The 25,552-nt window shown below is 36.3% G+C and overlaps 1 protein-coding gene across 4 annotated transcripts in view; it reads right to left on the bottom strand.

The window, feature by feature from the left end:
* Window positions 1-25,496, bottom strand: part of LOC141917957 (uncharacterized) — a 47,251-nt gene extending 21,755 nt beyond the window's left edge. The window contains exons 1-7 of one of the 4 annotated variants that reach the window (XM_074811755.1): window positions 23,965-25,496; window positions 16,247-16,338; window positions 12,767-15,235; window positions 10,098-10,280; window positions 6,495-6,662; window positions 4,689-4,790; window positions 1,093-1,203 (exon numbers count right to left, since the gene is read on the bottom strand). In XM_074811755.1, coding sequence (XP_074667856.1) covers window positions 1,093-1,203; window positions 4,689-4,790; window positions 6,495-6,662; window positions 10,098-10,280; window positions 12,767-15,235; window positions 16,247-16,338; window positions 23,965-24,074 — 3,235 coding nt within the window. In that variant the 5' untranslated portion in view covers window positions 24,075-25,496. Of the gene's footprint in view, window positions 1-1,092; window positions 1,204-4,688; window positions 4,791-6,494; window positions 6,663-10,097; window positions 10,281-12,766; window positions 15,236-16,246; window positions 16,339-18,652; window positions 19,297-23,964 lie in introns of those variants that run through there. The other 3 variants (XM_074811757.1, XM_074811756.1, XM_074811758.1) reach the window with 3 other exon arrangements.
* Window positions 25,497-25,552: the final 56 nt, after the last annotated feature.

The raw sequence follows: 25,552 nt of genomic DNA, 5'->3' as shown, positions 1-25,552 counted from the left end.
TAATTTGAAAAAAATAAGTGCTCAAAGGAGATGTTGGGTTGCAAGATTGTCTAAAAATGTGTTATTGTTGTCAACAATGAGTCACAATTTCATAATATTTGCTGATGCTATCAATACATCTATGGCTTTGACCCTTAAGGCCTAAAATTCTGATTATATCACATACTACTGCAGAGCAGGTGGCAATGCTTTAAAGAGGATTAAGAAATGTGACTATGACACATTTTCATTTCCAAAATATTTGCTGGATTTCTCTTTTGAGGACATTTGACTTTGGGAATGCTGTCTGTGTGCCAAGATTTAGGCCAGGGATATTCCCTGAGGAGTTAAAAATACCCACTAATCAGAGATTTATCTACTAAAAGATTCGACATACTCTTGAATATAACAGTGTGAATGGCACCTCTATAATTAAAGAACTTGGTATGTGTCAAGTTAAATTTGTCACTGTCTTGTAAAAGCATTTTAATTTATTGAATTTCCTGTGAGCCCTTGTCAAAACCATATCTGGCGTCAATAAAAGAATGGCAGTAGATTAACTTTCAGCATGCAAACATGGGTATCTTTGGTCATTTAGACTTCATTTTAGTCATCACAATTCTAGGAAGAATATATATGATTAATATCACTAACTCCTTGTTTCTGTGGTGCTGCAAAAAGATGCCTCATGAAATAACCTCCCTGCTCTCCTGACTAGACTTCAGGTCTTTATGACACAGAAATAACTGCTTGGTGCACTGAACCAAGCTGTGAAGTCCTTTCCTGAGGAAGCATAAGGCTTAAATAAGGTATTGGTGTCTCTCCAGTCACTTTCAGGACTTTCTCAGTCACTTTCTTTAAGGCAGGAGAGACAAAAGTATTACTGTCACATGTGCTCTTTGGGGAATATTTTGTATGTCCATTTTTCTTCTGTTTTCCTGGCAAGGTCTAGATAAAAAGTGACTTAAGTAGTAGTACTGTATTAAATAATAATGCATTAAACTGTTAATTAAGATTTCTGTTGCAACCATCAACCAACTTGTCTGGATGTATTTGGAGCATCATACAGCAATCCTGACCTCTCCGTGTAATTTATTGTGACCTCAAATTTACCTTTCCTTGCCAGATTGGCAGCTTCTGAATGTGGCATGCTGGTGACATCAGTTCCATTCACTGCTATCAGAATATCCCCGACCTGAAGCCCTGCTTCTTCAGCTGCACTGTCTGGAATAAAAAAAAAAAAAAAAATTATTTAGAGTTAGGATATCAAGCATGTCTATGTGATCAAGTTTTTCTAGCAAAACAGGTATCTGTACAACCAGTCAAGCTCTGGGGCCTTTGTGATATCAACTTGGAGGTGGAGCAAGTTTTTCTGAGAAAACTGTTAGTCATCTGTAAATGAAACTTCAGAATTCAGGTACTGGTTCAACACTAGATAATCACCGGCAGTGGAGAAATTTTGTTAAAAATGCCATTAGGACTTACAAGCTTTAAGATGCAAATAGGCATTTCAGTATCTGAGGATTTTGTCCTAAAGTGCAAACAAATGCCTGATGCAATGTTCAGTAAAGTTAGTAGAAAAAAAATCTATTATTCTGGTGAATTTCGGATTTAAGACCAAGAGACTACTTTCTGTCCTGATGTTTCTCTTACTGGTTAACAGAATTTGGCTATAGTATTTTGTGGGTTTTTGTCTTTAGGAGGAAAAAACATAGTAAATTAACAAAGAGTCAGTGAAGGAGGGACGGAATCAGATTTGTTAATATATCAACCTTTTGTTTATTCGTTAATTGTTGCAAAGTACAGACACTCCTAATAAAATACTGCTCAGACACATGCCAGCCAGGAATGGTGGCAATTTAGAGAAGTCATAAATACGCTTCATTCATGGGCACCAGTACACAGTTACTTAAATCCCAGTTACAAATTTCTCAGTCTGTTTTTTCCTTCTCTTTTATAATTAAGCAATCCTAATGTACTGGGAAAAAAATGGTTTTGGAAAATATTGTTCCATGTCCATATATATCACGTATATTTTTAAAGATTTTGTACCTTATTATGCAGTAAATGTGATTGTTCAGTGCATTTCTGAGGCTTCTTAAAAGTTGTAGGGAAGAGAATAGTAACAGCTTAATAATATACAGGCACAAAAAAGCTGTGGTTCACCCTCATGTGTATTACAAATGGCAGCACATTTTGAGTTGTGCTGGCCTTGAGGATCTCATACAAGACTTTATGATCATAAGAAGTCTTCAAAATATTATTAAAATAATGTCTCAGTGTGTAATCAAAAAGAGATACAAATGCAATTTTGGTCTGTTTTAATAAAATTAGTCATATTTTGAGAAAACAATTTTATTAGAAATTTGTAAAAAAGAATACTCTTTTTTTGTTGTTGCTATTTTAAAGCAACTGCATTTGAAAAGAAAACATACAAACATACAAATAAATTTAAGAGGAGTGATATACAATATGAGTAGCTATACTTAATTTTAATTAGTAGGTATTAGGGCTAATGTTGTGTGCATGACCTATGATTTATATTTAGGTAAAACACTTTCCCACATTCTAATTTGAAAGACCTCTTCCGAGGTTATACTCTTTGACAAAACAACCCTAAGGGAATCTGTATGTTTACAACTGGGAAATCATGTAAAACTTTTCATTCTAGAGAGAAGAAACATTTCTTTGCAACAGAGATAACTTTGTATGAATAGATACTGAAATTCCCATCAATCTGATAATAACAGCTAGTTGTCCAGGCACACACACATTGTCACAGTTGTGCTATTAAGACAAATGATGGCTGAGCCCAGCAATTTTGTTTTCTTAAAATAATCAGCAATGAATGATACTGATCTTTAACATTGCAGTCAAAAGTAACATTCTAATAAGATGAGCAGAACAAGTTTTTTAATGCAAAATTACTTTCTCTTGTTCACAGTAAATAATTTTTCACAGAAGTTATACTGTGAAGACTATCTAGTCTCAAGGATTATGAAAATATGTATTCTGGACTAAAATTAGGTAGCTGTTTCAGGATGAAGAACATTACATAGCCACTTTAGTCACAATACTAAGTCCTTTGTTTAGTATTCTGTAGGCAAAGGTTTTTTAGATTTACATTATCGGTAAAGCTTCAGTTGATAAGGGAAATTCCTGATTGTATTCAGACATGTATAAATACAGAATGATGTTTAGGATCTGGTGTCAAAATCATGTTTATTTTCACATAGTTTACAGCAAAATATTACAAGATCCTTTGAGAAACTATAGGCATAGCCATATAGAAAGTAAAATTACCACTTCCAACATTTTCCCTTATTTCTTTTGAACAGGTCTGTCCTTTGCCTGAGTTCCTCTTCTGGACTGAAGGCTTTATTTTAGTATTTAATAAGTAAAACATTTGTTCTGAGGCAACATTAGAATGGTTTTTAGAACTGAACAGCAGCATCATGCAAAAAGCGTGACTGAGGTATAAATCTAATTGTGTTGAGATGTATGGGTTTTTAATGCAAGTCTTAGACTTGTAAAGTATTAGTAAAGTGTTGACCTTTTCAGATATTTTTTTTTTTTTCTGTGCATATTGCTCCCTGGCTCAGATTTCTGACTTTTCTGATCTTCCCTAGTGGAGTTTAATGATGACCCTATTTAGCAGTTTAGCAGGCAGTTTTTAAAATGATGGGTTCAACTAATGGATTCACAGGCTTCTGAATTCACAGGCTTTCCCAGTGTTGTCAGGAAGCTGGACAATATAAAAAACAATGCTGGTAAAGTGACAGAGCTATACTTAGATGTCTTGCTAGAGGGCATGCACTGCCATTCTTGGTCTAGGGTGGCATTTTTCATGATATCTGCCTTTGGTATTAGAAATCTGTCAGGGTCTCCTGTACCTTCTGCTCCTTCTCTAGTTCTACTGTGTCCATCCTGAGGATGCAGAGAGCAGAACAGCAAGCAATACTCTAGATTTGGATGAACCAAGGTTTTAGGCAGCAGCAAAATGAATGTGACTCCCTGTGTCTCATTCTTACTGCTGGTACTGACAGAGCCAGCTTTTAGACAGATTTCTAGGCTGCCATTGCACATAGAGCCAATGATTTCAGAGACCTTTCAGTTGTGACTCCCAAGATCTCATTCCTGAGTGTAACTGCCAATACTATGTTTTCCATCATGTAGACATGGTATAGATAATTTCTCTCTAGAAGCATTATCTTACATTTCATCTTTGTTGAAACTCATCTGCCACTTTTTTCTCACTCATTCAGTTTTGCCAGTTTCTTCTGGCGTTCCTCACAATCATCAGACTACTCTGCAGAAGTTAACAGCATGTCTGTTAAGATTTACAGATGGCTCAGTGGAAACCCATCCAAGCAGAAGTGTCCCCAGCTAATAAGAGTTTTGGAAATATTGTTATGAGGGTCACTGCATCCTTCATTTCATTCTTAAAGGCCTGTTGTCATTAAGAGATGTCAGTCCCAAAAAGTTCTGGACTTTACATCTGGAGAGAGGCTGGATGCAGACACTTGCATAAGGTACCAACTGGCATGGAAGGACACAGAGCAGTGGAGACTGGTTTACTCACATATTACATATTATTATATAACTGATGTTCTATATGTTGTAGATAACATATATTATATTACTAAATATTATATATTTATTTTAATACATTTTTATAGGAGAATTTAACTCGTACGAACACAACTTACTTGTGTCTACTTCAGTCACAAGGATAGGCTTTGAGAACTGGATCCTGAAACCCCAAGGGTAATTTCCAGTTCCTTTAGCGATCTTCACCGTTCTTTCACGAACTGCAAAATAGGAAAAAAGACATCCCCTCTTCTCTACAAGCCAAGTTCAATTTAACAAGCAGCAGCCTGGTTTTAAAACTTTTTATCTATAGGCACTGACAGTTATTGATTTTGCAAATGGCTGGGATGCTTTCTGTATCACTCCTAGCTGTTTGGTGCTGCTCCTCTGCCAGCGTGTACCTCCCTCATGCCATGACTGATTAAATGTCTTTCATGTCAGGGCAAAGACAGACAGTATCAATGAAGTGTGCTTTCATCTGCAGTTTAAGTGCCTGGAATTTGTAATGAAGAGGTGGAGAATCATTCACATATTCCACTCTACCAATGGCGTTGTGAGAGAGAAAAGTGCTCCTGCTCTCAGTGTCAGACTTCTAAACTGCAAATACAAAATATGCTCTAAATTCTTAAATGAGTTTAAATATGTTTCTTGTAGTTTTATTCTTCTTATATTTTAGAAGGTCTTTTGGATACCAATTTTTCCTTTTGTTTACCCATTCCTGTCCGCTCCCTGCTTCCACTGCCTTCCAATCCTCTAGTCAATCATCCCAACCACACTGGCATCTCCTGACACCATGGCTGTACCCATGTGAAATGTCTTTCAAGTCAGCAGAATTTAACACATAACGGGAAAAGGAAGTAAAATGGAAGACCAGGGTCTAATTGCCTACTTCCAACATTTTCTCAGGGTCTAGTATTATTTGTGTCTCAAATGGTCTGGCTCATTAATATATCTTATACTCATGAAGGACTTCAGTGTAAATATGAATTCTCAGGGTGTCTGCTTTTGATCATTTGACTGTCTTACTGTATTTGTTTAATGGAGGGCAACTTAATAATTTATGACAGCTGTTTTGTCTTCAAATTATGTACTGTTTGGAAGATAGAAATTGCTTTAAAGGTCAGGCCAATTGATGTTACCTGTTTAAAAGAGCCTGTATACTTCAATCCCTACTTTAATGATCTCGCTGAACTTCTGAGCTCTCCCATGGGGGAAGAGGCAATAAAAATGGCTCTCCAGAATATTCTTGTATATTTCAAGGGAGATTTTTCATATCTGGAGATTTATACAGGACATTTGTTTTCTCTCATATTGTGAATGATTTATAAGCTCCATCAAAGAACTATCTCCTGGAAAGCTACAGGGTGTTTCAGTTTGTGTTAGTTCTTTGAACTCTGTTAATTTTCAGTAACTTAACATTTGAAAAGTGAAGGGAAACTTCCCACCCCCCTGAAAAAGTTATTCACTATACCTGTTTTGCATGACAGGGTTTAAACTACACACAGAGCAAAGCTTCATACCCATAGCAAACTTGATTCTTTTCTTTCTTGATCTACTATATTTGAAATTTTGATGTAGAACAGGTTTTATGACCATTGTAATATTTTATGTCCATAAATAGCTCTCTATGATTTTGCTATGCTTGGAGAAATTATGAAATCGCATTGCTTCTGCCCTTATCATGCAGCAAGAGATGAGGTTTAATTATGACCTTTTACCAGTACCAGTTTTGTCAAGTAATTATGACATTTTGAAAGACAGTAGCTAAATAAGAACTACTTATTTACTTTTTCTTATAACTTTTTAGTTCCTTGGGTTGCTCTTTTTCCTGTCTTCAGAATCTACTCCAAAATATTGATCCCGTGGAATCCTCCCAATAAATACAGTTTTATGACATTTATTACCTGCTGCTTTAGATAACTTACTTGCCACTGGTCTAGGCCTTTTGCTGAGACATCTAGGACTATTATCCGGAGAGACATCATCTCCTCTGAAAACCCAGGAAGCAGAATGAAAGTTTTCTGAATAAAAGCCTCTGTCCTCATTTTCAGAATGTAGTCTCAGATCTACTGACCGAGCATCCTCTGAATTTACTGTCATGAGGATAAAACAATTAAAAGGAATGTGAGTAGGGAAAATGCATTAAGAATAACAGACCTCATTCAGTCAGCATGGAATAATTGCCTCAAACTTCTTAATGAACTGTTTGTAACATTTGTACTTAGTTCTGCAATTTTGCTGCTGTTAAAGGGGCAGTCTGCAAAGATGTCCAAATATAAGATCACAATATTGGATGCTATTGCATATTGAACTCAAATGCCAAGTAAAGTCTTAATGCAAATGGTCGAAAGAGGAGCTTGCACCTCTTTAAGAGAAGTCAGGCTTTAGCCAATTGTTAAGCTTTCTTATGCAGCTCATTTGATTAGGAAACCAAACAAATTTTCTAGAAATTTAGTATGAGATTAGTGCATATGGGAAGAAAAGACAAACTGAAAAGTAACTGGGATGACTCAGGTAATAGTACACAATGACCATATTTGAAGTTTGCTTAATCTTAGCTCTTTCAGATCTATGTATTTAGTTTTATTAAAAGGGAGGTGAGGAAATAATAGTTTGGATTTTGTTTTTATTTAACATAAAACTTCTGGCTTGTCCTAGGCTGTTTAATATTTATATGATGTTATCATGAGGAATTTCAGGTTCATATTTTATCTTAATTTGCATTCACAATGTCTTGTAATGAGTTCACTGGGTCAAACCATGTCACCCAGATAAACACGGAGAGGGAGGAAGGCTCTAATGCTCCGCTAAAGGAAAAAGCAATAATGTTCAGGTTCACAAGGAGATAGGACCTCAGGCAGCTGAATGTGTGACAGGCAGGCTATAAACAGCAGTTTGACTGTGAAGAAAAAGGCTATGCAATAGTATGACAGCTGTTGAGCTGGAACTTCCAATCTAAAACTGGATAGTGAAAAGTATATAAAAGTATAGACCATCAGAGACTGCACTAACAGATAGACTAAAAAAATGCTTTATTGTAAATTATCTGAGGGAAAAAAAATCATATTCCTTTCAGTACAAAATGCCTGGTATAATGCAGCTAGATTTAATGCAGCTGGAGAAAGGATCTGTTTGCTTTGTTTATCCTGTGTTTGATGTGGCAATTATGAAGAATGATTTCCTGTTTCAAAACAGAAAAGGTAAAAATTAAACTTTCTTTAGTTTTGTTCAGCAAGTTACTTCCTGAATACATCTAAATGGTAGTCCTTTTTCACTTTGACAGTTTGCTTAACTGTGTCTATGTAGACAAATACTCCACATCCACTGACTTCTCCCTTATGCAGAAAGTATGAGGTGGCATGATTAACTGTATAAAAAGATGACAGGATTAACTGTATAAAAAGCTGCTAGTAAATAAATAAAAATAAGCAAATAAATAAATACTACTAGGCTGATATGTTTAAAGCACATCTTAGCTTGCTAACAGGAATTTCTAAATTAAGAAAACCTATACTAGCAACAAGCGATTCAGTACAGCACAGTTTTTTGCCAGTTTGATACAGAATTGTTATAATTGTACTAGAACTTAAAATGTGACAAATAGACAAAAACAGAGAAGTAAATGCTGCCATGCTGGCCTTATGGAATTATGCCAAGACATTTCTTGAATGTCTTTTCACCTCTCCCCTCCTTGAGCTTTCAGCACTGATGTCAAACTGAGCAGTTTATGCGCATAAGGAACAAGTTGCACTTAGGTTCTTCTCAGCTGCTGGAAGTAAGCATGTTAGGAGCTGCTGCTTCCAGATACTGATTTGAATTGTCTCAAGTCTGCAAACACCAGTGAACAGTCTAGCTACCAAAGCAAAAGGGACAGAAGGCTCAGGCCTGTAGCATACTATACAAAATGTTTATATACTAAGATATGTGACAGAATTGTCTGCTCACTCACCTGTTCTGGAGACCACTTCAGGTTCATGCCATGTGCTATCATGCCATGTGCTATCAAAATCTTTGATCCAGGGAAAGCAATGGTAGCTCTTGCAACTTAGTCGTCTTCTTTTTTTTTTTTTTTTTTTTTGGATTGTTTGTTTATTGGTGGTTTTTTTTTGTTTTGGGTTTTTTTTTTGTATTTTCTCTACGAAATCAGCATGTGCCTGATCTAGTAAAATTAATGGTCAGTCTTATATTCAACAGACATTACTGTTGAAATCAATGAACAGTTTATCTCAGTGTATCTCTCTCCTGGTAGGCTTTTGAGCTTTGGTGGTTTGACATGGTAACTTTCTAATCTCCTTGCCATGGACTTGAATCTGTCTTAGGGGCAAAGCATGGAAACTGCTACTGATAAACAGCTTTTTAATGTTCATGTGACACATCATTCATCCCTGCTGCTTTAATAACAGGCATTAAAAACTTAAGGATTGACTCAGTTATCTGAACACAGGTGACTAGTACCATATTAGATGCCTTAAGATATCTCACTTGCCATCCAGTAACTGCTTTAAAAAGACATGGGTTGCCTGTAGGTCACACATCTCAGAAATCTATTGGCATCCCATCTGGCAACTGACACCTATGTTTAGGTAGTGAATTGATGCCCTGCTGGTGTAGAACTTACCTCTTCAGCACAGGGACAGAACATATTTACAGTTTATCTTCTATTGGACCTGCACTGAAGCCTTACATCTCTCAGTCTTCCATAGGTTTACATTTAACCTTCTTCAGAAAGGAGGTTATACATTTACAGATAAAACTTCCCTTGTCAAAAGTAACCATCACAGCACAAAATATTTCCACAGAGAAGTGCACATTTCTTCATCAAAGTACTTCTTACACTACTAAAATAACAAAACAGGAGTCAAAGGTGGTGTGAAGTAAGTAGTAGCACATATGTTCTCTCCTAGACTGTACAGTCCTTCTTCAGGGACTCCATTTGCATGAAATGTAAATTCATTAAGCAGTTACTCTTTAAAATTCCTTCCCATGTGATTTAAGCTGATGAGTTTGGTACAGGCTCAAGCATATAGCAATGTGACAGATTTCTTAATGAGACAGTTATGGGAATAACTGTTTCAGTAACTAGAGGGGCAGTGAAGGACAATCTAAGCAACAGCCTGAAGATAAAGGTGGATCAGGTGGTAATCTTAGTGGAGAGAGGACTCCCAGCTCACCATGGCTTTGACATAAGCAAAGTAGGCATCAGAAGTATGACTTTCATTACACTCTCAAAGCTGCTGCTGTATGTAATTACCTGTTTGTCTGTGCTTAGAACTTGTCTTAACATTAGTTGCATATGAACAAGAATGGTACAAACAACTGTTTTTCAGTCAGATTCTTCACTTGGTTATATGAAGGAGAGAGGATACTAACTCCCATAAGTGAGGGATAGTTCAATTGGATAAAATATGCTTGCTTATGATAATGACTAAGACATAGACTGAAGTTATGAATTTTCTTAGCTGAAAACACTGTCAGAGTGTCAATCACATGAAAGAGAAAGAATACAATTGTAAGGCTGAAGTACTCACTTGATCCCTCAGTAATTGTGCTGTTTATGGAGCTTCCTCCAGTTGAACTGCATTTTTTGCTGTCTTTGAACTGTTTCCGTCTCCTGGCCCACTGGTCTATTGCTTCTTCCTGGGAACTATCACTAGCTCTGGTGTCTTTCATCAAAGGCAGCTTTCTGGTTTTATTCATTTCCGATTTCAAGTCTAAATTATAACCAGACATTTTAAGGAATGCGTAAGACAACTTAAGCAATTATACTGTTTAAAATTTTCACATTCTAAATAGGAGAATAACCTAACCAACATAGAAGTGAAAATAGCAAATAATACTGAAAATATAATATATCATATAAAATAATACTGAAAGTATATATTTTAGACTAATTGAGGTCTTCATGCAGAGAAAAGTGCATGTGATTACCTTGTGGTAGTTGTATCTGTAGTTAAATACCTAGATAGCCATTTGTATGGCACCATTTTTATGCAGAAACATGTAAATTGCTCATAGATTTTATTTACAAGTGCTCATACATTTTTGAAGTGGCCGGTATGTAGATATATGAAGTGCTGTTTAACCATTAAAAATCTTGCAAGATGCACATGCAGATAAAAGGAGAATATACCTATCTACTTTCAGTTTCTTTCTAGGTAGGGCAGTATAAATTTATTTGTTGTATTACTATTTCAGCTAAAACAACAATTGGAAAGCAGACTGTGCTGGATTCCATTCTGAAAATGCAACTGAATCCACTGGCAAGGATAGATAGGGAGAAAGTGAGCCCAGCCTCAACAGACTCCCTAGAGGACTGTGTAAGTGCTGTCTTGGCTCAATAGCCTCTTCCTGGCTTCAGTCAGATCTCCATCACAGACGTGTGCCACTGAGCCCCTTCTCCAGGGCAGCTGATTATTGCTGAGAGTTAGGAAATCAATTACTTGTAGTGCCCTTCTAGTGTCCTTTGCATGAGTCCTTGCCCCTCTGATAATGAGTAAGTTCCCACAGCACCAGCAGACTTCTAGATTGCCTGGACTCCTTTCCCCCATCCTCTTTACAACATTTGCATCTGTTTTTCTCCTCTGTTCTAGATGTTCTCACTCTTTGTTAAAAAATGACACATTTCCTTTCCAGTGTTACTGAATTACCAAGCACAGGAAGTCCCACACTGTCCCTTGTGCTCAGTGTCTTGACTAGGTAGGCTAGTATTCCCACATTACAAGTGGGCTTTGTTTCATATTAACAAGTTTTAAAACTTTAAATGCTTATACTTCTTTCTGGATGTACACATTTACTCCTTTAAGGCAGGACCTCCACAGCATTGCTAAGAATAACACGGATGGAAAATCAAAACACTGCCATAGACCAAAAGAGGACCAAAGTTACAGACCAGGTGAGGTGATAGGTTAGAGAAAGAACACACATAGATAATTCTTAGCAAGAGGCGAAAGGAGAGGAAAGAATAAAATCAAAACGCGAGAAATAACTACACCTCACTTCTGTGCTGTGTGTTTAACCATGGAGATCTAATGTATGAGAAGTCAAAGTTTTTGAGCATGTAGGCTTCCTTCAGTGTCTTCTTTCTATATCTTGTTCTAAAGAGATTTCTATTGAATTAATTCCCTATTTATTTTAGTATTTTAGATATTGATCTATATAGCAATATCTAGTTATATATCTATATAGTCTATATAGACTTCAGGTATTTTTGAAATTTCCATTACCAGTGCCAAACAGGACAACTTTAGAGGACATACCAGTAAGATTATTAAAAACTTTCTGATGCTTTTTACTAAGATTCTCGAAGAAATTTTCCCATGTATTTTTGACCAGTATAAAACTCCTAACTTCCAAACCTGCTGGAAACATTCTCTTCTGGAGAGAACAATCTTAGTTATATTTGCATATAACTTGATTAATATTAAAATTAAAGTGTTTGGAGTGATATTTCAAAAACACACACTCACATATGTGTGTGTACATATTCACAATATAAGAAGCTTACTTTGTAGTGTGCAGTGTCCCAGTATGGCTTTACATCTTTATAATTCAAACCACTCCTTTTAAATGACCAGTTATGGATATGAGTAGATGGATTACAGAAGGGAATACAAGAACTTTTGTAAAAGATTAACTATTAAAACCAATTATTTTTCATACGCAGTTTTCTTAATGACATAAAGAGAGGAGAAAGAAGGTTAAATGATCTAGTATGGTCATTCCATGACATGTAAAGACTCATCCAGAATTAGGACTGAGATGTACTTAGAATTCAGTATTCTCTTAGATCATATGGATTCCAAAACCAGATTTATATGGTTTTAAACACTGACTAGACCTCTGAGTCCATGCCACATGTCAACTGCAAAAAAACGCTTCTTGTTTTGGTATTTGCTTCTCTTACTAGAAGCATAGGATGGGCTGACTGTTTAATGTAGGAAACGCACTTCTTGAACAAAGCTGTATTAAAATTTTCTTTATTTTTAAATTTAAGTTACTTAGCTCTACAAGATGGCTCCTAGGATCCTCAACACAATAACTGTATATTATAACCAAATGGTCTAGCAAGCCAATATAATCTCTTCGTAAAGTTATAATATACCTTCATTTTCAAAAAAAAAGATGTCACCAAAGCAATAAACCACCTATGCAAAAGGTGTGTCAATGATATTAACACCCAAAGTCTTATAACACCTACCTTTCTGACTAATCTGTTTTACTGATGATGGGGGAATATCTGCATTCTGATGAAAATCTTCTTTCATTTCAACCTTTTTCTCAATTTCACCAGAGTTGGGTTTGGTTAACTGAGGTAGTTGATGTGCTCCAGGCTCTCTCTTTAAGCTATCATCAGTTGACTCTTTACTGCAAAAATTCTTTGGTCTTTCCTCGACATTTGACTGTTCTGGGAAACTCTCTTTCTTTTCTGTATATGCCAAAGAGGTAGATAATATGGCAGCCTGTGCGGAATCATTATGGCAATCAGATTCAACAAGAATATCCCCAGATATGTCTTGTATCTCTGAGAAGCTTTCTGATTCATTATTTATGTCATGCTCCTCAGGATCTAATAGCAAGGATGACAGCAAGGATTTTTCTTGTATACTACAGGGAAGTTTAGACTCTTTTCTTACTGCAGAGTCAAAAGAATCAGGTATCAATTTAGTGTCACCTTGGATGAGCCTTCGTTCTAGTTCTCCAGTTATCACAGTGATTACTGACCCTCTCCTTTTCTTTGTTACCTCAAGCTCTGCAGGGGGTAGGTGAACATTTTGCTGTAAAGCTGAAAGTTGGTTTGGGTTGCTTTCTGTGGATGCATTATTAGCACTTTCCTTGTCATTATGTATTTCACCCAAAGAGCTTCTAGAATGTGGAGAGATGTCTACCAGCTGAGCTTTGTTTTGTAATTCAGTGTGTTTTTCTAGATGGTTGTACTCTGGTGTCCCTTCATCTGAAGCATCTTCAGTAGACTCAGAGTCTTCTTCCCATATGGCTAAGTTTCTCAGAGGCTCCTCATGACCATGTTCTTTTTTCTCATTTATAGCACCACTGGACTGAAGACTCTCCGTTAATGTTTCTTCTGTTTCTTCACCTTGCCCCACATAGTCATTCAGTAAACAAGTCCCATCTAGACTTTCTTCAGGCTCAGATGGATAAATGGTAATATTATGATCAAATGACGTGAAAGCATACTGATATGAAGACTTAAGATCTCTCAAACTTCTCAGTGAGGAGGTCAAGTCAGGACATTTAGAAAGTTCTGTATAGCTGATATGAACATGTGAGTTCCTGTTACAGGCATCTCCTGCTTTGGTCTCCTTAGGCAATACTTTTAAGGATGGCAATGAATAAAACCCAGAATCCCTTCTAGGGTGAACTAGTGATGGTACATCAAGGGTAGTATCTGGGAAAGACTTTCTTCTTGCTGGTTTTAGCCCTGTGTCTTTCCATTTTTCACACATATTTATTTCTTGACCTAGTTCATTGTTCTTACTGATATACTCCTTCCCAGTGTTTGGGTTATTTAAGGTATTACTAGCTACAAAATAATTTGTACTATTTATTTTTGAGAAAAGTATTTTATCTTTTGAAAAATCTTCTTTTTCACTGGTGTGGTCTTCATAGTCCTTTTTGCTATGTTTATGAAAACAATTTTCTTCCCCCCAGATTCTCAAGGTTGTAGAGAGGCTGTCAGATTCCTTTCTGTCATTAACAGGGTACGAAGATACCCCCTCTGCAATTGTATCAAAATGCATTTTGTCACAGTCCGCAAATTCTTTAGGTGGAGGGAGAAGTGTATATTCATCTGGGAATGTATAGTCTACTTTTTCATAAAAGCTAAAAGATGACTCACAATCTGTATTGCAAGGTGCCTCTGTTACAGAGCAATCTGTTTCAATCCAATATGTATCTTCATGTTCCCTGTTGCAGGTTTTGCTCTGTGCCTGTTCACCAGGTTTGATGTTAACCTTTACATTTTTCTTTCTGTTGGTATATTCCACTTTAATTTCATTTGCTTCAGTGTTGATTTTCAGGGAGGCATTTTTATTGATGGCACTCTGAATTTTATGTTTAGAAGATCCCTTGTAATTCCCATTGTGTTCTGCTGAACGGTCAGTTGAAGAACACTGGTACTTCGAACAGTTCGAACACTGCCTTCTCTGGTGTCTTTCATGACAACATTTATTGTTTGAACTTTTCCTTTTTTCAGCTATGAGTTTTGTTTCAGAATCAAACAAAGAAACATTCTCAATTTCTACTTTCACATTAAAAGAACCATATTTTACTTCAGCAGTAATTTTGCCAGTAGCCAAGCTAATGGACTCTGCAGAGTCTGGCTTGCCCCACAATGTAATTTTTCCTGTGGATGAGCCCTCTGATTCACCAAAAGTTACTGTAGCTAGGATTTCATCTTGCTGAGGAGAGAACATTTGCGGAGGGTAGTTCTTTTCCTTCTTTCCTTCTTTTTCGCTGTCTGATATGTTATCAAGGTCTCTATTTTCAGATGCATCTGAGCTACTCTGATTCTTGTTTTCATGATCTTTTCCATCTTCTTCAGTACCTTTTACATCCACTGGCTCGGTGAAGTGCGCCAGAGCCTCATCTGCTTTATTTCCAAGGTTTCCTACATTTTGCTGGCATTTACAAATGGGTGACAACTGTTCATCTAATTTAAGGTAAAAAAAGAAAAAATATTTTTTCCATGATTTGGTAAGAAATGTCACAAATGTCTGATAAGCTTTGAGACACTTTTCATAGAAAATGCCTATTTTATCCTCAAGGTGTAGTGTATTTTTTACAACATTATTTTTTTCATTTCAGTATTAACTTCTTTTGTCTTAAGTATCTGATAAGTAATGTGAAGTCAGATAAACAGGGTAGGCCATGTTAATTCACTCTGATTGGAGGAAATTAATATATTTTTTTCTCAGAAAGTTTTACAGTTGTTAGAGGATAAGGTATTCTATTTGCATATAGAAAGATCTACCCTTTCTACTTTCATTACTTCTCTCAGTATTTACTTCATTCCTGTGAACACACTGGGACAATCAATATCCCATTGCATGTTTGCAGTTTGGGGTAAATTACATGGTAGTTGACTTTTATAATCCTTTTACAGATGAGCAAACAAAGGGATAATGAATACTGTCACACTCACACAGCAAATCAGTGGCACATTGCCAGGAGGATATGAGCCACAGTTCCCTGTTTGAAGCAGAAGAAAATACTGTTTCCTGGCTGGAGCTGTACTAGGCAAGATTTCATGGCATTCATACAATTACATAAAATTCTGCTTTGCTTGGGCTTTTTTTAGAATAGGCCATGTGCATTAGAGGATAACAGTTTACAGTGACATCTACCTAAGTAGGATTAGAACAAGCTGTTAAATTTAGACAACACTGAGAAATTTACAGCAAGAATGCTGAAAATTTGAGGCATTTAAACATCAACATCTTAAGAAAGACTTTGCCAGAAATAGCTAGGATAGCAACTCAACTAAAATAAAACAACTGGCCTCATCAAGACATTACCTGTATGTACCCACACTTGAGTGTAAATATTTCCAATTTGACAAACAGATTGGGGCACAAAGATGAATTTCTGTCTTGACAAGTAAATGGAGAATAACCACCTATGATTCTGATGTTTTTCAGGTTAAACACTTATGTAAACTTACATTCTCTGGAATCAGAGCTCTTTCTGCCCTTGCAGCTTTTTCTTCTTTTTCTACTCATTTCTAAGAACTGTGGACATCTGGATTCCACTCTTCTGTGTGGGAGGGAAAACATTGGATAATGAGAAAGTTTCTCTAGAATAATTTTGCTCTCTAGCTCTCTCAGGCTCTTTAACTTGGCTTTTCTCCTATGTAGGAACTGACTGGTTATAAGGAAAAATAGAAAAGTGCTAGAGGAGGTACTAGTGCCTCTATTCTCTTCTCTTGATTATTTGGTACGAAATTTTTAAAGGTTTCCAAATAATAGCTTAAAATCAAGGTCTGATGATCTCAGCTGTGGGGCCTGAACCAATATTCTTTGATGATTGTGTGAGATTTTTTCAGTGGCTGACCTTTCCCAGCGTATGATTTTATCCAATTCTGCTTTTTAGAGATTAATATTTTGTTTTAAGCATTCATTTTAAATTCAATTTTATTTATATACATAATGAAATACTTAGTAATCATTGTTTTTTTCTCTTGAGAAAAATTCAGACTTAATACAGGAGAATAAAAGGCCTCATCTAGGATTAAGTGCATAACTGAGTCTCATGCAGAGCAAACCAAAACCAATCTGCATCCCACAGTTTGGGTTGTCCCTTGCGTTTGTTTGTTGAAAGAAGAAAACTGTCCTAGATGAATTGTTCATCTCATAGGGGAACTTCTTAAATGTAAGATTAATTGTTAATGCTGTCTTAGTATTGAAGACCTACTCTACTCAAAATTAATTGGTAAGTGGAATACTTCTAATAATTAATTCTTAAATATTATTCTTTTCACAAAATCAAGAAAATAAAAATTTAAAAGCTTAATTTTGTTTCTCCGTGGACCTGTGGGAAATTTCACTGTCTGAATTTAACAGGCCTGAAGAAACATGATATGAAAGAAGGTTTAGCCCATGGGAAACATTATGGATGCTACTATTTGTGTGCTTTAATAATTTGAGACAAATTAAGAAGCCCTAAACCCTCAACTAGGAGCTGAGCTTTGCATCCATGTTTATTTAGCTAGTCAGCCAGTTTCTTGCAGTTGATCACTGAAGTGAGACCTTAAATTTATATCGAATTTAACAGAATAGCTAAAATCCAAAGTCATCTACCATTCCTATCATGCAATGGGGCTGAATGCTGACAGAAGGCATGGTAGTGATGGAAGAGGTCTGTATCCCATGCAACGTAGACGCTATTTAACCAATTAGAATTGGTAGCGTTTTCTGGGATTGATATTTCATTTGATAATGAAAATAATCAACTTTCCAAAATAAGTCAATGTGTTAGGATTTGTTTCTGTTTATTTAAGCCAAAGATTTTCTATTGTATTCTACATGACCTTGGAATAGCCAATTCACATTACCTGAAATTAGAAGTGTTTGAACTGCTCATTCATCATCGGGATAGTCTTGAAAATCAGTAGAGTTATGGTAGGAAAAATCAACTGACTGCAAATGTTAATAGCCATAACCATCTTTAGATGATCATCAGTATATCAAATGAGTCATTGTGGAAAGAGCATGAGTGAATTTTTCAGGCTGTGAGTTTACCTGGTGTAATGGAGATGTATGGATTTTGTTATAAAAATGAGGATTAGGATAAAGGTTTTTAAATCATTGCACTGACACTGCAAGACACATTTTACATGCCACTGTGTGCAGTTATCCATAGCTAGCCAAACAACCGGGAAAAAATTCTTCTTTCAAGATACATTCTTTGACTTCTGAAAACTTCTAATTTTGTGTGAGGCTAAATGACTGAATATGCTAGTGCACTAACACATCCATTAGCTGGCTGCAAAAGTGCAGGCATTCTCCCCCATCTTTTTGGAATACACTAGAGAGACTGAGAAAGTTTTGTATTTATTTCACAGTAGACACTTTGTAAAGTTTATATTGTCAAATTTCAAAGCTTGACAGACAGCCAAACTTGCCAGCTGAGCTCTGTTGTCCATGGGAAGAATGATCTTAAAGCCAAATAGAAGCCTTTAAAGGACACACAGGCAAAATCTGGGACTGATATTTATCTGTAGTTTTGGATATGAGACAGTGTCTATTACTTCCAGATAAAAATCATTATTCTCTTAAAGGGTTACATATGCAAGTATGTTAAGAGTATCAAACTCCTATTTAGAGGTGTCTTATGTAAGATCTGCAGATTGGTCATATATTTATGACAATAGGAAAAACAGTCTAACAGAGCTCTGAATCTGATTGTGATACTTGAGGTTTCAGTTACATTTCATTAAGTTGTAATTGAGAAAATATTTTTACTTCTAGGAATTCTCTCAATTCAACCTAAGGAAGATGCTACACACTCAGTTCCTTCCCCTCCCCTTTCCCCTTCTTGACCTTCATGGTTGTCTTTCCAAAATACTTACCTTTGTTATACTATTTTCTGTCGTTCCCCAGGAATTCCACTTTCATTTTTTTCCCCTATCCTATGGTCAGTAATGAAATGGTTAATCTCAATATAGGAAGTGCAATTGCTAAGCTTCATTGCTAAAATGCTGTTAAAAATTATTTGCAGATCAAGAACAGCTGCCTGTTTTACTCTTTGCATTTGATAATTAAGTGTACAGCTGTATGCACTACAGATTACTCTAAAGAAAATCTGAATTTTACTGAATGCTGAGTACACCTTACAGGACAGGAATATATTTAGTACATAAAGTGTTTAAGGTCTTTTTGTAGGAAAGAATAACAGGCATGACTGTAATCAGTTAGGAGTGGTTTTGAATTATGAAGGATTTGGGGATAAGGTTAGCATGGTTCAAGATGGATGAAGGACTAGAAAAGTGAAAAGACCATTGAACGATACCAAAAAGAAAAGAGGAAACACTGCAAGAAGGATGCTGAAATATTGAGGAGGTATAAAGTATTGTGGATCAATTCAAATGAAAATCATATTCATTTAAGTTTCTTCTCATAGCTATATGTTTTTGCCAGGTTTTGTCATGGCAAAACATCATAAAACTTCGCAAAATAAATTCTAGGTCTGAGATGGTCACTAGTTCCACTACTATTCAAATAGCGTTTAGTGGCATGGGACAATCTGAAAGTAGTGAAGGCAGATAATGTTGGTTCTCTGCATTCCAGGATTGTCAGAAAGGATCTAGTACCTTCTAAAACTTAATAATCTGAGCATGCAGCCATAAAACCATCAGTAGAGGTAGCCACAGATCGAAGTTGCTCAGAGTGGTAGGATATTACAGATTTTGCTATCTGGTCAAAGATGAGGCATAAGACCTAGGTGAACAGGATGATTAATCTATATTAGTCTGGATATGGTTTTTTTTTAGTTATTTCTGTAATTGGTTGTAAGTAGAACAAAATTATAATTTAGAATGATTGTTTGCACTGTTCATTTGTGATTAAGACATCTCTCAGATATTAATTTTCATATTTATATATTATTGATTTTAATCATACATGCAGTGTGTTAAATTGTTGATATCTTAAAGCAATTTTTAAGTAAATATTGGAAAGAACCTTTATGAAGCCAATAGTTTTGTTGTCTCTACTACATTTCCATATGTTAATTTATGCTTTCTCCTCTAAGGTTTACTACATCAGAAGAGGCACCAGTTCTTTGTTTTTGACTCATCTTTTTTTGTGCATGTTTTCCTTGCATTGTCTTTGTCTGTTCTTGCTTTGTTGGTTGTACAGCTGAGATGTGCTAACAGAATTAGGAATCTCATTGCCTTCAATCCTAGTCACATGAGTGACCCATTGACTTGAGTAAGGATTAGATGTATGCATCAGGACTGCAGGGTAAGACCCTGCATTAGGGACTATTCTGTCCACTGCTGGACACTAGATGAACAGTAGTCCAATTAGCTTAGATGAGAACAGAGACACTCAGCAGTTCACTAGATGGAAGTCAACATCCACTGACATAGTGCTCTACGTGACAGGTTATTCTAAACAGCACTGTTTGGGTTAGCTCAGAATAACTTCTTAATTTTGAATCAAAGATCACTCTCCACCATAAATACAGTTAAAGCTCCGTCTAGGATGTGTTCATTTTCAGTGTGAATAACATCCGTAATAGTATTTCTTTCAGGATAATGAAGGTGATGAAAAGCTTTGTGATAATAAGGGTAAAAAAATAACAGAATATTTTTCTAACATATGCCACTGAGATAATCTTGTTAGGCAGGAAAAGTTCTCTTAAAAAATGCTGGTTGGGAGTGAAATTGAGAATACAGGAGTTATTTTGCTTCACTGTTGCATACTTACAAAATGGAGATTTTATGTGAAAACATGTGTGTACTTAAGTTTTCTAAGCAAGCATGTTCAGTGAACCTATACAGTAATGATGAGACACTGGCAGAAGAGACAAACTAATACAAAGTAAGGAAAATATGGAGAAAATATTTCCTGGAATCAGAGAAAGGTTTGGGTTGGAAGGGACCTTGAGGATCCTCTAGTTCTAACCCCTTGCCACAGGCAGGGACACCTTCCACTAGATGAGGTTGCTCAAAGCCCCATCCAACCTGGCCTTGGACACTGCCAGGGAGGTCTCAGCCACAACTTCTCTGGGCAACCTGTTCCAGTGTCTCACCACCCTCACAGTAAAGAATTTCTTCCTTACATGTAATCTAAACCTTGCCTCTTTCAGTTTAAAACCATTTCCCCTCGTCCTATCACTACACTTCCTGAGAAAGAATCTCTCCCCATCTTTCCGGTAGGCCCCCTCTAAGTACTGGAAGGCTGCTATAAGGTCTCCCCAGAGCCTTCTCTTTTCCAGGCTGAACAACCCCAACTCTCTCAGCCTGTCCTCATAAGAGAGGTGCTCCAGCCCCCTGATCATTTTTGTGGCCCTCCTCTGGACCTGCTCAAGCAGGTCCATGTCCTTATGTGGGGGCCCCAGAGCTGAACACCAGCTCTGGTCTCACGAGAATGGAGTAGAGGGGTAGAATCATCTCCCTGGACCTGCTAGCCACAATCCTCTTGATGCAGCCCAGGATACAGTTGGCTTTCTGGACTGCAAATGCACATTGCTGGCTCAGTCAAGTTTTCCATCCACTAATACCCACAAGTCTTTCTCCACAGGGCTGCTCTCAATCCCCTCATCGCCCAGCCTGTATTTGCACGTGGGATTGCCCTGACCCATGTGCAGGACCTTGCACTTGGCCTTGTTGAACTTCATGAGGTTTGCACAGGCCCACCTCTCAAGCCTGTCAAGGTCCCTCTGGGTGGCATAGCTTCCCTCCAGTGTGTCGACTGCACCACAGAGCTTGGTGTCATCAGCAAACTTGCTGAGGGTGCACTCAATCCCACTGTCCATGTCGCCAATAAAGATGTTAAATAGCACTGGTCCCAATACTGGCCCCTGAGGAACACCACTCATCACTGCTCTCCACTTGGACATCAAGCTGTTGACCGCAACTCTTTGAGTGCAACCGTCTAGCCAATTTCTTATCCACCGACTGGTCCATCCATCAAATCCATGTCTCTCCAATTTAGAGACAAGGATATTGTGTGGGACAGCACAAGTCCAAGTATTTAATAATGTTGAATCAGAATAGAGTGGTGATACAATATATTTGCAAAATATTTAATGTTCTTTCAGGAAAATATTAATTGCTGTTTCAGATGGTAAGTTTCTTATAATTTCAGTGTCTTATATTGTAGAAGGCATGGCTATAAATACGTTCAGTGGCAGCTCACTTAATACTTCCCCTCTGAATCCTATACTGTTCACAGACTGTAGAATACTGTTACAGAATACCCAAACAAGCCTTTCTGAAACAAAAACCTTCTACTTCTCTTTTCTTCTGTATTTCAACCATGTCAAACCCTTTTGATTAATTTCCTCTCTTTGGATACAGAATCCTACTTTTTATCTCCATTGCCCTTAGATAACCTTAACTACACCGAATTTTGTTCTCATTGACTTCCATTGACTCTTCTTGTATTTCTCAATATTCTATTCCATACTGATCTTTGCTTTGACTTTCCTACTCAACTTAGCAACTATGTTTGGCCCCTGCTCTCACTGCTTAGTTCCTCTCCTCCTTCTCAAATTATTCTTAAAGCTTGATTTTTCCTTGTGAATTTTTCTTTTTATTCTTCTGTGTTTTGTGGCATATTACCTGCTAGTTTTTATGCACCAAGGCAGATGCCCCACAGATCATTTACTCTTAACGGAGACAATGCCATTAGAATGAGTTGTGTATGAGAGCCTAATAATGCCATACAGAGAGTAGGCAAAAAGGGCTCATTATTGATTTACCTCTTATTTGCCTCCTTCAAGTATGTCTTTTTGAAATACCTTCTGTTTTTGCCTTTTTTTTCTACAAAAATGCTCCAAATCTCTTTATCAAGCTCCCACTATTACCTTATTTGCATAATTTCTGAACACTCATTTCTGCAAGACTGTTGCCAAAAAATGTATTTTATGCCAAACACATGCAAGAAAAGCGATGTTATCAAAAATGTCTGTCTTAGCTGTGTTTCTTACTCCCTGCCTCAGCTGGTATGTATCTCATTTTCATCTATTTATAGTTTTGTCTACATATTCTCCTGAAAAGACTGGTTTTTAAAAAATGCCTTTGCAAAATGTTTAGAACAAGGGAAGCAGGCAGCCATTTGCAGGGACTGTAACAGGACCCTAAAGCATTTTCCAAAATTAATTAAAACGTGACTTATATGGCTGCAAAGAATCGGGTTCCATTCAAATGGAACTCAGTAGTTATCTGGCAGTATACAATTAGCTATGAGAATAGTGCATCCAAACGAAATGCTTAGAAAAGCATGGATAAGTGAAATTAATCTGCAACAGGTATTGTATTGGGACCCAGTGATCAAGTATTTTATTTCATGAAATGTGCTGTGGGATTTTTAATGAGCACACCAAATCAGGATTTTGCTTTGCCAGATCATGAGAAGATAGCAAACATCAGTCAATAGTATTTCTGCAGTTCTGATTCTCAAGGAAGGTTACTGTCTAAGCAACTAAGAACATCACTCTTGCCATAAATGAGCATATTCAGGAAATCCAAATCCCCTGTAATTAGATTTTGCATTATTTTGGACTCTTCTGTAAGCAACAAGTGACACCAGACAAAGTGTTAAATAGGTTTTGACCAGTATTTTCTAAAGGAATAGTGGGTATACCATTATTGCCATTATGTTAAAGATACCTTCCTGCAGACAGGAAGCTCTTCATTTTAGTTTTAAAAAAAGCTAATAAAGTAGCAGTCAGTCAAATGTTTTCAAGATTATTTTAACTAAGAATTGAGAATGTAAATGCCAGCAAATTCATGGTAAAAAAAAGTTCAGCCATCATGGGCTGTATATGCACAAGCATATTTGTCTTTTCAGGGAGAAGTCATAGGTCCAGCTTTCAATTCTTAAATTCTGCAAAACCATATATAAAAGTAATTTTCTTATAAAGCTGCTACTTACTTACTAAGCTAATCTTGCTGTTTAATTATTTTGAGCTTTTGCCACAAGAAGAAGAAATAATGTATTAATAAAGATAAGCATGCATTTTATATTTTGGAGATGTTTCATTTCTGCAACAAGATTGTTCATTTCTGCCCTCATTTAAAGATATGCACTGTTTTCCACTTCAACAAAATGGAGAAATAGGTAGCCTCTGTGCTGTAAATGGACCATACAGAGATCATGTGATGATTTTAGCACAATGAATATTTTTAGCATAATGAATATTTCAACTTACTGAGCAGATTTTTCCAGTGGTGTCAGTTTATTGCAATGGATGTATTTATTATCATGTATGTAAAAACATATTTTTAAAAACTGGCATAGAGAACATACTTTACTGTGCATTGTATCTCTGTTATACTGGGTAAAATAATTTTGTCTTCAACAAAAGTTCTGAAAAGATATAAAAAAAAAATCCCATGAATTGTCATTTCTGTTGACATTGTTGGACCTCTGCTATTCCTCTTTTAGAGACCAAAGGAAAAACTGCTAATTTGAATGTTAGCTGGATTAACCCTTTTCTTGTCAGTGAGTTTGTCATTCTGATATTTAGTATGCTATCTTGCATTTTAGTCACTTTTCTGTTTTTGCATGTAATTCATGCTTTGTCAGTATCGAACATGACAGCAGGTAAGTGAAATACCCTTCAGATGTGATGTGGCAATTGGTCATGAAATTATTAGAAATCTCACTGTAACACATGACCATTTCCAATAATGAAATATAATTTCTATACTCAAAGATGTTCCTATCAATGAAGTGCTACAATTCTTTCTCAAGCTGAACTATTCAACCTTTTGGCCTTCAGAATGTTTCATCCATTGTAATAATGTAAATCCAGAATCTTTGATTATACTTGAAACTCAGTTCACCAAAAGAAACCTGCACGATAGTTGTACACTGTAACAAGTTCATTCAGGTAGGCTTTCACTTCTAAAATTATATACTAAGACACATTAAGTCCCTATATGCTAAAATGACAGATACAGTCTTAGGAATCAAAAATCCATCTTAGAAATCCGTATAATTTAATACAACTCTCTTATTTACTCACAGTCAAAAATCCACCTGAAAAATCCCTTCTATTTGGGAAACTATCATTCTTATTTTTTCAGAAAACTAAACTATATACTGAACTATAACTGAAATGCTTTAAACTCTATGTACTATGAAAAAAAACCTGCAGAAATCCCATATTTTTAAAAGCTATGATGAGTTACAACAATTAGTAACACAGAATACTACCTGACAGGGTGTAATTTCAATTAAAAAAAAAAAAAAAAATGTTTATACTTACTGTTATACTGAGCCAGCATTCATTTTCATCAGATATTTGCTTGCTATTACGGACTCTCTGAATAGTTTGCTTTTCTAAGCTCATGAAAGATGGGCTGGCTGTATTGCTAAGGCTTAATAGGATAACAAGTTCAATTTTTTTTTTTTCCTTTGGACTTAACCGCTTCTGTACTGTCAACCCCAGTCAGCAATGATATGCTGTATACACATATCCTTCCAATCACTGAACCAATAAAAGACTACTAGTTATTTAACTCTTAACAGCTAAAGCAGGTAAGAAAAGTAACAACTAAACTTACCAGGGCTTTACAAAATGTCAGCTTTGTCTGAAAAGTCTTAATCAATCAGATTACCTAATTAAAATTAAAGATAAAAGAGGAAGCAACATTGTTCACAGTCTTGCTCCACTTCTTTTTCTATTTCTGTCTCCTAAGCTCAGAATCTGCTTAGTATATTTAATTCCATGAAGCATCATGACTGGTCTACCTTTAATCAGCCTGTTGACATCCACTCTCTTCCTTTACCTG

The sequence above is a fragment of the Strix aluco genome, chromosome Z (assembly GCF_031877795.1).
Source record: "Strix aluco isolate bStrAlu1 chromosome Z, bStrAlu1.hap1, whole genome shotgun sequence".
In the NCBI taxonomy this organism is placed as follows: Eukaryota; Metazoa; Chordata; class Aves; order Strigiformes; family Strigidae; genus Strix; species Strix aluco.
The sequence above is the reverse complement of the archived record's forward strand: the minus strand, read 5'-3'. Positions and strand labels throughout refer to the sequence as shown.